This window comes from Macrotis lagotis, chromosome 5 (genome assembly GCF_037893015.1).
Source record: "Macrotis lagotis isolate mMagLag1 chromosome 5, bilby.v1.9.chrom.fasta, whole genome shotgun sequence".
Lineage (NCBI taxonomy): Eukaryota > Metazoa > Chordata > Mammalia > Peramelemorphia > Peramelidae > Macrotis > Macrotis lagotis.
Genome location: NC_133662.1, coordinates 196,537,554 through 196,554,976, shown reverse-complemented (window position 1 = coordinate 196,554,976; position 17,423 = coordinate 196,537,554). Strand labels below are relative to the sequence as shown.

The window sequence follows — 17,423 nt, the reverse complement described above, 5'->3', positions numbered from 1 at the left end:
AACTTTAAAACTATTTCCTTATTTTAACTATTGTGATTTTTAAAACTCTTGTTCTGTCAATCATAAGTAATAATTTCTCTTCACATTCAAGACCAAATCTATTAAATACTCAATTCTTAAATGTTTTTATTAGGGGGAAATAATGAATAAATTTTTAAATGAGCTTTTCCATGAGAAAGGAAGGAGAAATAAAGTCAGAAGCACACATGACAACTGAAAGCACTGGCAGCAGTGTTCACATGAATGGTTTATATTAATCAGTAAGCAAGTCCTTAATTACTACTCATTATTCAAATTAAAATATCCAGGTAGAAATAGAAACAACATGCTGATTCTGCAAATTTCAAAACATCAAATCTAAATTCTTTCAAAGCACCTTACAACATGAAAAGGAAAAGTTTCAAAGCATTTCTCAAATATTAAATAATTCATCTATCAACATACTTTAAGAAATGATAGAATATCTTTCTAATAACTATGAGTTTATGCATAGGTTATCTTATAATGTCTAAGCAGAAATAAAATACTGAAGGTTTGGGTAAGTACGTAACAACAAAATTCCAAACTTTACATCCTCTAAAAGTATTTATAGAATCCAAATGCATAATGTACAACACAACAAATATGAAGCTACTAAACTGAGATTAAGAGTTTAGCTTCTGTTATGCTTTAAAGAAGAACATCATTTAGCCCTTATTATTTATTAAAAAGAAAAAAGTAATTTAATTTGGTGGACTTCATAAGTTGATAAACTATTTCAAACTACAAGTTCCTCTGATTTAAAGGCAAGTTTATGAAAGGGCTGGATAGCAAATATTTACAAATCAACTAAGTGTAAATGTACAAGTTTCACTCAATACAATAATGATTCCCTACTGAATCACTTTTTTCTAAGATTTTTTTTGTATCAGGTTTCTAATAGTGGGGCACAGTTGATCAAAATGGGATGCTCTAAAAACCTATTTATTCATATTCTTAATATCATATGACATACGTATTTAAATTCAAACACACTCATGCACGCACAAATATATATATATATGTATATATATATATACCTGGTTTAATGTATTATCTGTCTTTAATTCTTTATGATTGGAGTATTGGATATATATAGGTTGGTTTCGAAGATGAGGTGTCACCGCAGAATAGTAATTAACCATAGTAATAGCTGCTTCTTCTGTAGCTAGTTCCAAAAATGCCTGTGGTAAAAAAACTTTTTTTAATTATAAATTATTTTCAAACAAACTTCAATATCAATATGGTACATGTTAACTGATGAAGAGACCACCATAAAGTACATTTTAGTTCCCATTTAGATGACTCCACACTTTTTCATTTCAAAAATAAGCCCCAAAAAATTGTTATAAAAGAAATTCATAGTGAAAAATAAACTATATTGTTAGCCTTCCACATTTTAACTCTCTACATAAAGTTTTTTCAAATACTTTTCTCAAAAATGCTGCTAGTTAAAAGTCAAAATTTAATCTTCTCATTGCCAAAATATTTTCATTTTTATAAATTTTTAAAAATACAGCAAATTGAAGTCTTTCTACATTCTTAATTTTAAATAAATAAAACTGGTTTAACTTAATAGTTATACTGACTAGTTGTACTTGATAAGTATAATCTAGTTTAGAAAAAATTTAGAGTATTATTTGACATTCAGTATCAGCAGATCACTAAAGAGAAATGCTAACAAATCTGGGAGACTGACATACAAATTTTTTTTAAAAAAACTGCATTTTTTTAAATATCAGATTTTAACAGGTCCTGTTTAAGAGACAATCTCTTTTGTTATTCTATGGCACTGGTTATCTTTAGTTTTAACACCAAGCATTTAGGTGCCTCTCTAAAAGCAAAGATTAGAAACAAACTTCTCTGGGAATTTAAGAAAACCTATCATACAAAACCTTGACATAATAAATAAGCTTTTGTCTTTTAACTTTTTAAATTCTCCAGTTATCCCTTATAACCAAATTTTACTTATCAAATGACCTACCACAGAGGTTCTACCCTCTGTAATAATAATACTTCAATAAAAAATTTCTTGCCTCTATATTATTTCACAATCTCAATCTCTAAAACAAATCCCTTTCCATTCATTATCTTCTCACATAGTGATCAGTTAAGTTATAACCAGGTTACTGTTCTTCCTGGGTACAGCAATTCCAAGGGTCTCAATTTTTTAGTTCTTTAAATCTGATGAGAAACATGGTGTTTGAGATAGCCCTAAAAGAAATATACCTGATTTTTTCCTTTGAGCATCAAGATGTTGGTTACCTTACCAAAAGGTAAGCCTAACGCAATAACTTCTGTTTCTGTCACTTCACCAGGCAATTTTCGAATATGAAGTACACGGGAAGGGGCCCCATCCATTTTATCTTCTCCCTTAAATTTCTTGCTGTCATTACCATTGGCTGAAAGATATATTAAAATTAAAATTCATATGAATTTATATTAACATTTAACAAATATCAAATTTTAAAATTATATTTTCATTATAAATGAGAATATATCCAAGCTATATTGAAATGTCAAATAAATGTCAAATACTTAAGAAATAGTTATGAATGATGCTACGATTGCATTTGAAAGAAATTGTTTCTCAAAGAAATGAAAAAATAATTTCATCAACTTTTAAGAAAAACATTGCTAAACAGTTAAGTGTTGAGGGGCAGCTAGGTGACCCAGTGGATAGAATCAGCACCAACCCTGGAGTGAGGAGGATCTGAGTTGAAATCCAATCTCAGACCCTTAATATTTACTTAACTTGAGCAAGTCAGTTAAGCCCAATGTCTTGCCAAAAATTAAAAAAAAAAAACTTAGTGTTGAACCATAAAGAAAAAGACAAATGATCAATATGTGAAGAAAAATAAATTAAAATTCAAGAATCTATTAAAAAAACACTGTGGACAGAAGATTACATATTAAATTACTTACTTCTATAATATCATCAAGGGATAAGTGTCAGCCTGGTATACAGAGAACTGGCCTTGAAGCCACTAAGATCTAAGTACAAGTTTCTGACACACAATAAATTGCAAAAAAGGGAGTTTCCCCATCTAGGATTCAAAGGTCCATTTCTTACTCTTGTATCTCAAATAATTTTAGTACCACTATCACAGAAAAATACAAATTAGAAAAGTCATATATGATATTAGAATATTTTACTTAAATTACAATTTTAACTGAGGAAAATCTTAAAACAAAATAAGGATATCCACAATTAGTTTCAAGGGAAAGAATGTGACCAAATATATTGATCTTTCTCAATAAGCAACATTGTTATATTATCCCAAGTTCTTTTTTTATCTTTTCTCACTCTACTTAGTTATATCTATGACTATCACCTTTCTAGTTTAGCTTCATATTTATCACAAGTCAAAGGAGAAGGAATATGAGTCCAAACACTCCTATTAAATCCCCAATATTTTATCAGAAAACCCACAGTTATAAAAAACAAGAAATTTGCTCAGGTTTTTTGGTGTCAACCCCTCTCCTGCCCCAAAATCAATATAGTAGGTGATATGACTTATCTAGAGTATGAATCAAAGAATGGGTAAGCATAAGGAAAACAGATAGTTTTTGGCCTCTTCTAGAGACATCTTTAGGTGTGACTTCCATCTTTGCTTTTTAAAGGTTCATGAATTCCCAGATCACAGGCAAATATCCTCAAAAAAAGTAACTATCACTGTTAACCTGCACTGACTGGCACTGATGATATTAAGCAAAATAAAATAAAATATGAAGAAGGGATAGGGAAGTTTTCCAGTGAAGGATAGAAGTGGAGAAACTGAATTTTTAAAGGAAGCAACTAAGAAGCAGAAGTAATAGAAAGAGCTACTTCAAACAGGAGAAAAGTCAGTGAAAAAGTAGCATTGGAGGATAACAACTGTGTGGAAGGAACATCAAGAAAGTCAATGATACTGGATAGAAGAATATAGAGAAGAATCAAGAGAAAGTAGAAAGAGGTTAGGTTATGAAGAACTTTAAAAGACAAAAAAAGAATACTATTTTTTTTATCCTGCAGATAATGAACGGGGAGGCAGTGGAGTTTTCTAAAGGGGGGGGGGATGACATAGATTTGCAACTTAGTGAGATAAGAGTGGCAACTATCACAATTCTTTTTCTGGAATTTTTTCTCATTATACTCTCTTGCTTAGTCATCTCATCATTTCCAATGGTTTCAATTAACTATCTCTATGTAGAAGACATCAGATCTCTAAGTCCTCATCTCTCTGACCTATTCCATGTTATCATTTATTTGATATCTGAATTGAATGTATTATAGTAATCTCAAACTCAACATGCCCAAAACGGAAATCATTTCCTCTTCCCCAGAAGACCACTAGCCTCATCTGAAAGATAGATGATAGACAGAAAGATCGACTGATCTACTAAGTACACTGCCATCTATCAGTTTGAAAAGTTGGTGTCATCCTTGAGACCTCATTCTTCCTATCTGTAAAATCAATAAGCATCTATGAAGCACCTATTATGCAACAAGTACTGTGAAAAAAAACATTCCCTGCCCTCGAAAAAGCTTACAATTGAACAAGGTAGACAACATGCAACTTTGTAGAATCAAGATAAATGCAGCAAGAAAGCAATGGTATTAAGAAACAATGAGAGGGTGGCTAGGTGGCCCAGTCAGGAGTACCTGGGTTCAAATCCAGACTCAGACACTTAATAATTACCTAGCTGTGTGGCCTTGGGCAAGACACTTAACCCCATTTGCCTTGCAAAACAAAAAAACAAAAAAATCTAGAAACCAGGAGGGATGGGAATTCAGAGAAACCTGGAAGGATTTGCATGAACTGATGCTGAGTGAGATGAGCAGAACCAGAAGAACATTGTTCACTGTAACAACAACATGGGGTGGATGATCAAGCTTAATGGACTTCTTTAGTTTATCAGTGCAATAATCAGGGACAATATTAGGATATCTGTAATGGAAAATACCATCTGTATCCAAAGAAAGAACTGTAGAATTTAAGCAAAGACCGGAGACTATTACCTTTAATGTTTTATTTTAAAAGTTATCTTATGTATCATGTAATTCTGCCATCTACTATATTTTTTTTTTCCTTAAGGAAACACATTCAATTTTGATCAATGTATAGCACAGAAACAACGTAAAGACTTTACCTTCTGTGGGAGGTGGAGGGAGGGAAATGAGCTTGGGGGGATTGTAAAATTCAAAAAAAATTTAAAAAATGAAATATAAAGTATCACCCATGGATCTCTCACACATACTACTCATTTTTTTTCACTCTTTTAAAGCAGAGTTGATCCAATTAAAGAGAGTAGAGAAAAAAGCCTTATGATACATTCATAATTGGTGGTATAACAAGACTGATGAAGCAATTGTTGTCTTGACATGACATCAGAGGTATATGTGAAATATTTAAGGAACTGTTTAAGAAAATGTAATATTCTGGTTTGTTATTATTCAGTCATTCAGGTGCCTAATTTTTTTAAGATCCCAGGGACTACTGAAAGCCAAATCCTTTTATTTTTCACTATCTCCTAATTAGTGTTTCTATGACACTATCTATTCCATCTCATCTTTTGAGATCCCTTTTTCTGTTTGCCTTCAATCTTTCCCAACAACAGTCTTTTCCAATGAGCCTCATCTTTTCATGGTGGGGCAAAAGTATTTAAGCTTCCAGTGACTAGCTTAATTTCTTTTCAGTATTAATATTTTGTTTATAACTTCAAGTTAAGAAAGAAGTCATGTATACATAGCCATTTTCAAAGAATTAAAATGTAAATGCATTTAATAAAAAAAATGCATTTAATAAAACTACACTGAATCTTTTTTGTTTTCCAGATTTTTTAATTCTGCACCTCCACAATACCTCTTCATCGTTTTGTATTTTTAACACTTTGGCAGAAGTTTAAGACAAAACTGTATTTACCTTGAGAAAATCCCAGGAAACTGATTCTATAAAATAAACTACTGTTGAAATTATCACTAGATTCTCTCAAAGAATAAAGTTTCAAAACAAACATACCCACAAAGCCCTAAAGAAGCAACATGTGACATGGGAAAACTGTAGAGTCCAAGTACTAGGATTCAAATGCTAGCTCTTATCATTTACAATAATATCATAAACTCTCTAGGCCCTTTCAGTAAAGGAATTGGACTAAATAATCCTTAAGCTCTAAATAGAACATCTATTGCTCTTTTCAATTATTTCTCACTTACCCCATTTAACCAATAAGTTCCAAAACTTAACGAGAATCAGAAGGGGGGGGGGGGAGACCACATTATGGATGGTTTTAAAAGTCAGAGAATTTTATATTTGATCCTAGAAGTGATAGGGAACCAGTGGGGCTTACCGAGTAGGAATTGGGAGTAGGGTTGACAGGGTTAAACTTGCAGGATTTAGAAAAACTCAGTGTAACAGTTGGCTAATAGATGGACTGAAGTGAGAAGATGCTTGAGGATACTACAATGACTAGGAGGGAGGTGAGAAGGATCTGGATCATGTCACAAGAGTGTCAGGAGAGCAGGAAGTATAAATGACAAGATGCTAAAAAGAAAGGAGTTGGCAAATGACTGGATAGAAGATAAAAGTAAAAAGTCAAGGATGATACCTAGGTTGCAAACCTGGGTGACTGGGAAAATAGTTGGCATATTCAATAATAAAAGGTAGGAAAAGGTAATGAGTTCAGTTTTAGGCAAGCTGAACATTCATCCAGGGACATTATCTGGATATTCCAGCAAATGAAATTTCTGGATGAGGTCATAGTAATGTCAAGAAAATCTAAAAACGAAAGAGATACTGAGTTGAGCAGAACCAGAAAAACACTGTACACCCTAAGAACAACATGAGGATGATGACCAATCTTGATGGATTTGCTCATTCCATCAGTGCAACAATCAGGGACAATTTAGGGGTATCTGTATCCAGAGAAAAAATCGTGGAATTTGAAAAAAGACCAAAGACTCATCTTTAATTTGGGGGGGGACGGACCCATTTTCCTTGTAATTCTGCTATCTCTTATACTTTATTTTTCTTCCTTAAGGATATGATTTCTCTCTCATCACATTCAATTTAAGTCAATGTATACCATGGCAACATTGTGAAGACTAACAAACTGCCTTCTGTGTGTTTGGGGGTGGGGGTGGAGAAGATTAGGGGGAAAAAATTGTAAAACTCAAAATAAATTTAAAAAAAAACTAAATAGATGTCAAGAAGGATTTGATAAAGACTGAGAAAAGACAATTAGATATGGTGATTAAAATACCACTGATAACTTTGGGAAGTTTTTATCAGTTAAGTGAGAAGCCAAGCTTTAACAAATTAAGAATACAGTGAAGGAGAAAAAGAAGTAGAAGCACTGATTATGAAGAACCTACTCTAGAAGTTAAGCCAGAAAAGAAAGAAGAAATATATGGTTGATAGCTAGCAAGGATGTATGATTGGTCAAGTGAGAGTTATTGAGGATGAGAAATATGAGTGTATTTCTACATAAAGAAATAGACAGGAGAAAGGGAGAAATTAATTTTAAGTAAAAGAAAGGGGGTGATAAAAAAAGCAATCTTCTGGAGAATATGGGGTGGAATGGGATCACTTATACACATAAAGAAGTTTACCTTGGCAAAGGAAAATGCTGCCTCCTTGAATGAAACATCTAAAGGAGAAGAAAGTGACAAAGACATCCTGCTGATATAAGGAAAGAAGAAGAGGAAGGCAAAAAACCTTCATTTTTTTTTAACAAAACAATGAAGGAAAATTCTCATGGCAGGGTGCACTGTGGGGGGGGGGGGGAGGAAGACAAGGAAGGTTGGAAGAGTTGTCATGGTGAATGGGATAGTAAATCAATTAAGAGAGATGAAAAAGAAGCTCAGCTAAGATTATGCTACATAAAATTGTAGTTGAGTCTAACCAGTTTTATGATTTTTTTTCAGCTTCATTCAGAATCAAGTGCATAGGAGCAAAGGCAGTGTATGGTGTTAAGACTACAGGACAAGATTACTTGATAAGACATGGGGACAAGGGACTGCCAGAATAAGATTGACTGACTCACCAGGGGTCAAGATGGAGAAGAAAGAAGAGTATAGCCAGGACAGAGGTGCTGGTCTGGGAAAGAACTAGTTTGGAGATGAAGAATAAGTTTTGAGAGATGAAATGACAATAGGTTGTTATTAGATAAAGGAATTTCATAGTTCATAAGGGTATGAGCCCATCTCTATCCCTCTGTATAGGAGAGGCAGAATGGATGATAGATCATAGGAAATAGGTAAGTTGAGGAATTATGAGGTAAAAGTGAAGAAGTATAAATATGTATATTCAAGTTCTTAGTAATGATGGTAGGAGCTGGGAAGGAAAGACAGAATGGGAATTGGGTACTGAGCTCAGGAAGGGAAGTATATTGAAGGTAGGTAGACAACAATCACCAGAATCTTTATTGGGAGATAAAATAGACTATAAAACCAAAGGAAAAGTGGTTACTGAATAAAAACGATAGAGGAAGAATCTGGAAGTTGCAATGTGGAATAAGGAGCATTCCAACTCCTTTTATGACCAATGAAATCAAAGGTTATAAAGATGCAGCCAGTGTTGGAAAAAAGTAATCACAGAAGTTGTTTCACTGTCAGTGTGTCAGTGCAAGAAGATAAAATTAATAGGTTTAAGATGAAAGCTAGTTTACTTGTGGAATAGGCATTCCATACATAGTGCAAAAGAAGGATAATTTTACAATGGGATGTTGGCATTGGATTGAGGACAGGAATAAGGGACTGGAAAATAAAGAATGGAGGGTTTGAATAATGACAACTCAGAATTCAGAATCACTAGTCTGGGGGAGAACGCATTTTAGTCACTGACAAATGAGTTCAAGTAGTTTATGGTTATTAGTAGGTTACCAGCCATTGAGGTTCAACTGAGGAGTGAGTCATCCCAAGGCATAAGCAGCAGCACTGTACAGCTGGAAAGGTCTGAGTGTGGATATTTGGGCACAGGCAGGCAATGGATGGTGGTAAAGGGTAATGGAACCACTCATTTGGTCTCTACCCTAAATCAGGTCCTTATCAACTTTCTTTTAGGACTATTAAAATAACTTACTAATCACTCACTTTGCCTCAAACTTTTTTTGCAAACATTATTTTTCCTAAAGTTTATATCTGACAATTTCACTCCTTAGTAACTAAACTCCAATGACTATTACCTCCAGGATAAAAAACTTATTTTACACTTCCAAGTTTTTACAACAGTTTCCATACTACCTTTACCAACCTTATTATACACTACTCCAACACCATATAACCTAGTCAAATGTATTTCTTGATATTTCTTACAAAAACAAAACAAAAAATCCACTCCATTTTTCACTTTTGACTCTGAATTAGCTGTCCCCCATGCCAAAAATATTCTCCTTCTTCTTCTTCACTATTTGAAATGTGTAGCTTCCTTCAAGACTCCCGTATCCCCTTCTACATGAATTTTTTTCTAATCCCACACAAATTCTAGGCCATATTCTCCACTTGAGTCATATTGTAGCTGATTTGCATGTATTCTATATATATACAATTATATGTTTCTGTTTATTTCACTTGTTAGAATGTTAATATCTTTGATAACTGATAAATGGTCAAAGTATATGATTAGGCAGTTTTCATGAAAAAAATAATTTATAATCATTTGAAAATATTCTAAATCATTACTGATTAAGAGAAATACACATTAAATCTACCTTAAGATTAACATTTTACTACTTTCAAATTGGCTAAAATGATTGAATAGGAAAGCAAAAAATGTTGAAAAAAAAACATTGACAGGGATGTGGTAATTCATTGTTGGCAGAACTGTGAAATGATCCAACCATTTTGGAGAAGAAAAATTATGCCCAAGAGGTACTGAACTGCCAGTGCCCTTTGACCAAGCAATATTACTACTAGGTCTATTTCCAAAGATGATTAGGGAAAAAAGGAAAAAAAAACATATGTTCTAGAACAGGACTGTTCAACCGTACCTTTAAAAGTTTTTTTTATTGAAACAATAAACAATATATTTCAATTTGCCATTTTAGTGAGAGCTTTGTAGTATCTTGCTTTTGCCTTCTAAAGCATATAGTAAACCCATAGGGGGCTACATAAAATTGCTGGTGGGTGCATTTTGGATAGCCCTATTCTAGAATGTTTTGGGTAGCTCTCTTTGTGGTGGCAAAGAACTGAAAATTGCGGGGAAACCCAGCAACTGAGGAAAGGCTGAACAAGCTGTGATACATGATCATGAAGAAATTCTAATGTGCTATGAGAAATGATGAGTTCAATTATTTTTAGAAAAATATGGAACTGTGTGTGAATTAATGAAGAGCACAGTAAGCAGAACTAGGGGAATGTAGTATATAGTAACAGCAATATTGTTTTAAGAACAATTTTGAGTGAATAAGTCATTGGGACTATCATAAATACTCAAAATAAAAACAAAAGATACCTGCAGAGTTATCTGCATCCAGAGAAAAAACTATAGATAAATATAATATGTAGACAATGGTTTACATATAAATACATTTTTGTTTCTCGTGGCAACCCTCTCTAGGGTGGAAGTTAAGTGACTTGTCCAGGGTCATACAGCTATTAAGAGTCTGATGCTGGATTTGAACTCATGGCTTTCTGATTTCAGAAGGCCCTGTGCTACCCACCTACTCCCAGAACAGTCTTGGATCATTGTTTTTCAGAGTACCTAAGTCTTTAATAGTTGATTATCTTTACAAAATTGTGGTTAGTATATATATAACAATCTCCTGGTCCTGCTCACTTTCACTTTCCATCACTTCCCTTTGATCTCTTTCAAATACAGTGCTAGTAATAGTTGGTTAGGTCTTTATTTTTGTAGTACTTCTTGAGTCAAACTTTTTTTAAAATTTTCTGAATACTAAGAATGTCAGAATACTGACAAAGCAGGTACACTTTTTGTTGCAATCACAGAATAGTCAGTAAACTGACCAACTTATTTCACAATACTAAGGACATTTAGTCTTCTGGGCAGTTCCAAATTGTTCTCCAGAATGGCTGGGCCACTTCAAAATTCTACCAATAGAGCATTACTAGAACTGTTTTTTCTATATCTCCTCCAGCATTAATCATTTTCCTTTTCTGTCATGTTAGTCAACCTGATAGGTGTGAGATTGTACCTCAGAACTCACTCTATATAGAAACGTTTACAAAAGTAGTTAACAGCAGAAGCCCAGTACATTAGTGGTATTTTCAATAGTGAATAATCTTGACTGCTGTTGTATAAGGATTACAAATTGAAAAGGAAAAATTCTTGTTGATACTCAGCACACATTCATCATATGAGGAGGTAGTTGACATTCATCTTCAGTGGTTTTTGATGTAACATATGAAGAAATTAATTGCAACAAAAAACACAGCTATTGTGTCAGAAATGTTAAATGCTTCCAAGTAAGTTTTTTTTTGTTTGTTTAAATTAGAAAAAGGAACCTACTATGTTTCACTTACTTTGCTAGCTAGGTACTAGGGATATAAATACAATAAATCAAAGAATGCCTACTCCCAAGAAACTTACATTTCAATGAAGGAGATAAGCAGATAGATTTTATACATATATATAGATAGATAGATAGATAGATAGATAGATAGATAGATGAGAATAATGGCTAGCATTTACATAGCATTTTAAAATTTGCAAGACATCTTACATGCTATCTCATGCTATTTTCCCTATTTCAAAGATGGGGAAAATTAATAAAAATTTATTGCAATGAAGTTTGCAATTACAGTTTACTTTTAATTTCAATTGTAGTTTGGGCAGCTAAATGGTGAGGTAGACAGGGCATCAGGTCTGGAGTCAGGAAGATCTGAATTCAAATCTGAATTCAGACTCTTGTCTAGTTGTGTGACCCTAGACAAGTTATTTAAATCTTTGCCTTCTCTGTAAAATGAGCTGGGGAAGGAAGTAAAATCATTCCCATATCTTTGTCAAGAAAAACCCCAAATGGGGTCACAAAGTATCTGGTATGTCTGAAAAGACTCAACAATAACAAGTTTGTGACAGATAGGCCTAGGAGCCGAGAGATCATGATGTAAAAAAATGATGCTTTATCCTGGGCCTTAAAAGAAGAATGGGGTTTTTTATGAGATAAGAGACCAGAAAGGAATATATTCAAAGTATGAGTGAGAATCAATGTACAGGCATGGGTATGAAAAGTCAAGTGTAGTGTATTAAGAACAGCAAAGATGGTAGTTTGTGTGAAATGCAGAATGCAAAGGAAATACAGCACAAGGAAACTAAAAAGAGAGGTTGGATCAGGGTTACAACGGGCTTTAAAAGCTCAACAGAGTTAATGTTTGATTCTGGAGGGAAAAGAAGATCCTGGAATTTACTGATTAGAAGAATGACATAATCAGACCTAGGTTTAGGAAAAAAATCATTTAGACAGCAGAATAGAAGACAGACTGGGATAGGGAAAGAGTTAAAGCAGGAAGAAACCAGTGTGATAATCTAGGTAGAGGTGATGAGGGTCTGAAGTAAGATGGCAGGTAATAAAAGAGAAGAGTTCAGGAAGCCATAGCTATCCTGGTTTCCTTTTTTTCTTAATCTCCATCTTCTTTCATCATTTGAATTTACAAAGCTCTATTGAGTGTTTCTCTTTCCTCCCTCTACTCCCTTACTTATTCTTCCAAAACATCCCCATTATTATGACAAAGTCTAATACAAAGGGCATATGGAGAGTGATGAATGAAAGAAATGACAGGAGAGAAAATGTGTAAACAAAAAATAGAATGAGGAATTAAGAAGGATCTTAGAAAATTTTTTAAAAAAATTTTAAAAAGAAAAATGAGTTAAAGGATGATAGTACCTAAAATCAAAACTTTAGAGCTGAAAGCACCTTAGAGGCCATCTAGTCCAGATCCCTCATTTTACAGCTAAGGAAACTAAGTTCCAGAGAAGTTAGATGAGTTTTTCAATTTTGTGCAAACAATTTGCCACAGAGCTCTCTAATCTTAACTCTATTCAACATTTCCCCATATTTTGGGGGGAATTTTGCCTACAAACAAGTCCAATTCTCCTCCATCCTCATAAAAAACAGAAACAAAATTCAATTCAATGAGTTAGGACTTGTAAGGTAAGAAAAGGACAACAAAAAAGGTTCTGGAGGTTTTTTAAACTCTATGGGGGGGGGGGGGTTGCGGGAAAGATCCAGAAGGGGATTGGATCACTGCTCAAAGTAAATCAGACAATAACCATCAACAAGAGGCATAATTGCTTAATTATTACTTTGCTTCATTTTGTATGTCAAGGAGAATAATCAATGAACTGTGAAGAATTGAATAAAAATGGTTAATAGGAAACTGACAGTACAAAATTAAGTAACTTGAGAGAACAGCCTACTATCCACAATTAATTCAAGTCATAATATTGGTCTAAAATTTCTCCTTTTCTCAACCAAACCAAGAAGAAATAGTTATTTACACTCAATGCATCCATTTCCTCCCTTCTTACTTTACAAACATCTCAACTTGGCTTCTAACCACTCAACTGAAACTGCTCTCTCTAAAGTCATCAATGATCTGTTAACTGCCAAATCTCATGTTCTTTTCTCAGTCCTCACCTTTCCACCATCAGGTCACACATGTTAAGTGTGAATTCTCTCCTCACCCATTCTTTCCACTTCTAGACCCAATAACATTAATTGAATCAAAACTACCATTCCAGGAAAGTTGCCAGATTACCCCTAAGACTCCACTCATCCATCCTTGTAAACTTCTTGACCATCACTCTCTTATATATGGATCTCTGCTCTTAGGGAATTGCCTCTTTGAAGTCAAAGATAGCTTGGCTTTTTTATATTTATATGTATAACCCCAACACTTATTAATGCAATGTCCAAATTGTCATACAAGGCAAATGCTTATTAAATTTTTTTCATTTATTTATTTATTCATTCTTTACCTCGGCCACATATGATATTGCTGACCATCTTTTCCTGTTGGATATTTATTAGCTCTTCCCTTTGGTTTTCACGAAACTATTCCTGCAGGTTCTCTTCCTACCACTACTTCTGAGTCTTCTGTCTTGGATCATTTGTCTTGAGACCGCTTCTCTCTATATACTCTCACTTGGTAACCTCCAAAGGTAATAACTAAGTACTTCAGCTACTAAAGTGGTAGTAAAGTGGATAAAGTGTTGTAACTAGAATCAAGACGAACCAAGTTCAAATCTGGCCTCAAACACTAGTAGTGTATCCTGGGCAAGTCATTTTCTGTCTCGGTTTCCTCACATGTAATATATGCACATACTACTCAGGGTTGTTATATTAATCAAATGTGATAATGTTTTAAACTGCTTTATAAATCTGAAAATGCTATATACAGGCTACCTGTGTTGTTTTATATTTATTAATAACTAATGTTTATATATAACATTAAGATATACAAAATACTTTACATGTTATCTCATTTGATTCTAACAAACTCCATGAGGTAGGCACTATTATTATACCTTTTTTACAGAGAAGAAAAATGAAACCGAGAATGACTTGAAGAGGGTAACTCAGCTAATGTATATCTTGATGCTTTTAAGTCCTTCAATTTATCCACTAAGGCATAGTGGTGACTCTTGTGACACAGATGACTAAGGGTTCTACATATATATTAAAGTTTTTTCCATGAAGATCTGATCTTTCATCACCAATAAATCAAAAAGGTTGTTATTAAGAAATATTTTTTAGGAATTAAGTTAGATATCCAAGTAGCAAAGAAGCAAGGCAAGTAGTTGAATTCCAACACAACTCCACTACAAAGATCTAGAAAAATGCACTAAAGGAAAATCCAAGAAAAAAAAAAATCAGTCATAACTCCAGTCAATTCAACATTTAGAGACAGAAAGGTCTGTGGGATCTAATGATAATTCTGCGGAGTACTGAGTGGGGGTAGCAATTCAGCACACAAAAACTAAAATAGGCCTGAAGTTGTGTACTAGGGTAAAAAAGAAAAAATTCCCTAATTTATAATAGGTGACTTCCAACCTTCTGCAGGATGACGAAATAGGTTTCAACTGACAGCCCTATCATTTACTACCCAATTCTAGAACAAACCAAGGACAAGATCTGTATCTATGGGTGGTTTTGAAGAAAATAGTAATAACTGACCCTAAGTTACATACGGAGGAACAAATTCAGAAGCAAACAATATCTCTGAGGCTTTGACTCAGAGATGTGGAATGAGTTGGGTTTCTGTCTCAGCCAGAGCTTTACAGCTGATTAATAGTGGCTGAGTCTTGTAGCAGTCTACTAGAACTTTCAGTCATATTGGTCAAGTCAACAGAAATGTTATGTAGAATCACTGTAGTAACCTGAAAAAAAATCTGCGTAATGCAATGCTCATACTTTGTCCTGAATCAGACCACTCTGGGAATATTGAAACCTTGCAGGTCTCCAGTATAAACTGTGACTGAGATCCTGAAATAATACAAGCAATATTACAAAAAAATAAGAGGACAAATGCTCTGCTGAGACCTTCCCAAGTTAAATTCACAGAGCCTGGCCCTAACATTAACGTCAGGAAGTAAACTCAAAGAATTTTCAATACATTAAAAAAGATCCCATCATAAACTAGTATGGTGACAGAGATATTTAAAATCCAAATCCAGAAGAAGAGAATGATTCTAAAATATCTACAAGTATATTACAGTAAATGATAAAACTACCCAAATCTCTTAGAACTAAAAAAGCCAATGGGGGCAGCTAGGTGGCGCAGTGGATAGAGCACTGACCCTGGAGTCCGGAGTACCTGAGCTCAAATCCAACCTCAGACACTTAATAATTACCTAGCTGTGTGGCCTTGGGCAAGCCACTTAACTCTATTTGTCTTGCAGAAAAAAAAAAACCAACTTAAAAAAACCTAGAAAACCAGAAAGAATTCTTAAATCATCTTAAAAAAACTTAGAAAACCAGAAAGAATTCTTAAATCATCTGCTGAAATTCCCAAGAATAGTATAACCCAAATCCAGAACTTCAAAACCAAAGAAAAATTCTTAAAATAGCCAGAAAGATAATTCAAGAACCAAGAGGGCACAATGAGGACTACATAAGATTTAGCAGCCGCCACCTTAGGGGAGCAGAAAGCTTGGAAAACCATATTCCAGGAGGTAAAGATAATAGACTGCAGTCCAGAAAAAAAATCGCCCAGAAAATATGAGTATAATCCAACAGGGATTTGGACATTTAGTAAAATAAGGACTTCTACACTTTATACCTGAAGGTCAAAATGGGTATATATTTAGATATAAAGGCTGACACCAAACCTCAATTAGGAGAACAATGAATACTTTTTCTGTCAGATCTAGGGAGAGGGGAGGAATTTATGACCAAACATGAGATAGAGAACAACATATAAAATGCAAAATGGATTAATTTGAATACATTAAAGTTTTTGCACCAATAAAATCAACCCAACCAAGATTAGAAGGAACACAGAAAGCTGGGAAACAATTTTCACAGCTCGTGTTTCTGATAAAGGACTCATTTCTAAGATATAAGGATTTCTAAGCTATAAAGAGGAGTGAAATTTATTGGGTCGTTCCCCAATTGATAAGCATTTAAAAGATAGGAACAGGCACAGTTGCAGATAAAGAAATTAAAGCTATTTATAATCATATGAAAAAATGCTCTAAATCATTACTGATTAGAGAAAAAAGCAAAGTAACACAGTTCTGAGGTACCACCTCACCATCTATCAGATTGACTAAAATGACAAAAGTGGAAAATGATCCAGGTTGGAGGAGATGTGGGAAAGCTGGGAGACCACCACATTGTTGGTGAAGTGGTGAAATGATCTAACCATCCTGGAGAGTCATTTGGAATTATGCCCAAAGGGTAATAAAACTGTGCATACTTTTTGATTCAACAATACCACTACTAGTTCTATATCCCAAAATGGTCACAAGAAAAGGAAAAAGAGTCACATGTACAAAAATATTTATAACAGCTCTTTTTGTAGTGGCAAAGAATTGGAAATTGAGGGAATGCCTATAAATTGGAGAATGATTGAACATCATATGAATGTGACAACATACTATTGTTTACGAGAAACAACAAGAGGGCAAACTTCAGAAAAGCACTGAAAGACTTATACGAACTGATACTGAGTGAAATGAGAAGAACCACTATTAACAGGAACACTAGGTGATGACCAATTATGATGATCTCAGTTCTCTCAACAGTTCAATGATCAAGGACAATCTAAAAGACTTGTATTGGGAAATGCCATCCACATCCAGAGAAAGAACTATGGAGTCTGAATACAGACCAAGCATATTATTTTCACTTTTAAAAACTTGTTTTATGCTTCTTCCTCTTTCTCATGTATTTTTCCCCTTTAGTTCTATTTTTCTTTCACAACATGACTAATATGAAAATATAGTTAAACATGATTGTACCTA

At 33.9% G+C, this 17,423-nt stretch overlaps 1 protein-coding gene across 7 annotated transcripts in view; it reads right to left on the bottom strand.

Annotated features, from left to right (window-relative positions):
- PTBP2 (polypyrimidine tract binding protein 2) overlaps window positions 1-17,423 on the bottom strand; it is a 119,357-nt gene that overhangs the window by 44,035 nt on the left and 57,899 nt on the right. For all 7 annotated transcript variants that reach the window (XM_074188233.1, XM_074188234.1, XM_074188229.1 and 4 more), the window contains 2 exons: window positions 2,248-2,420; window positions 1,059-1,202 (listed from right to left, as the gene is read on the bottom strand). In XM_074188233.1, the coding sequence (XP_074044334.1) occupies window positions 1,059-1,202; window positions 2,248-2,420 (317 nt within the window). The remainder of the gene's footprint in view (window positions 1-1,058; window positions 1,203-2,247; window positions 2,421-17,423) is intronic.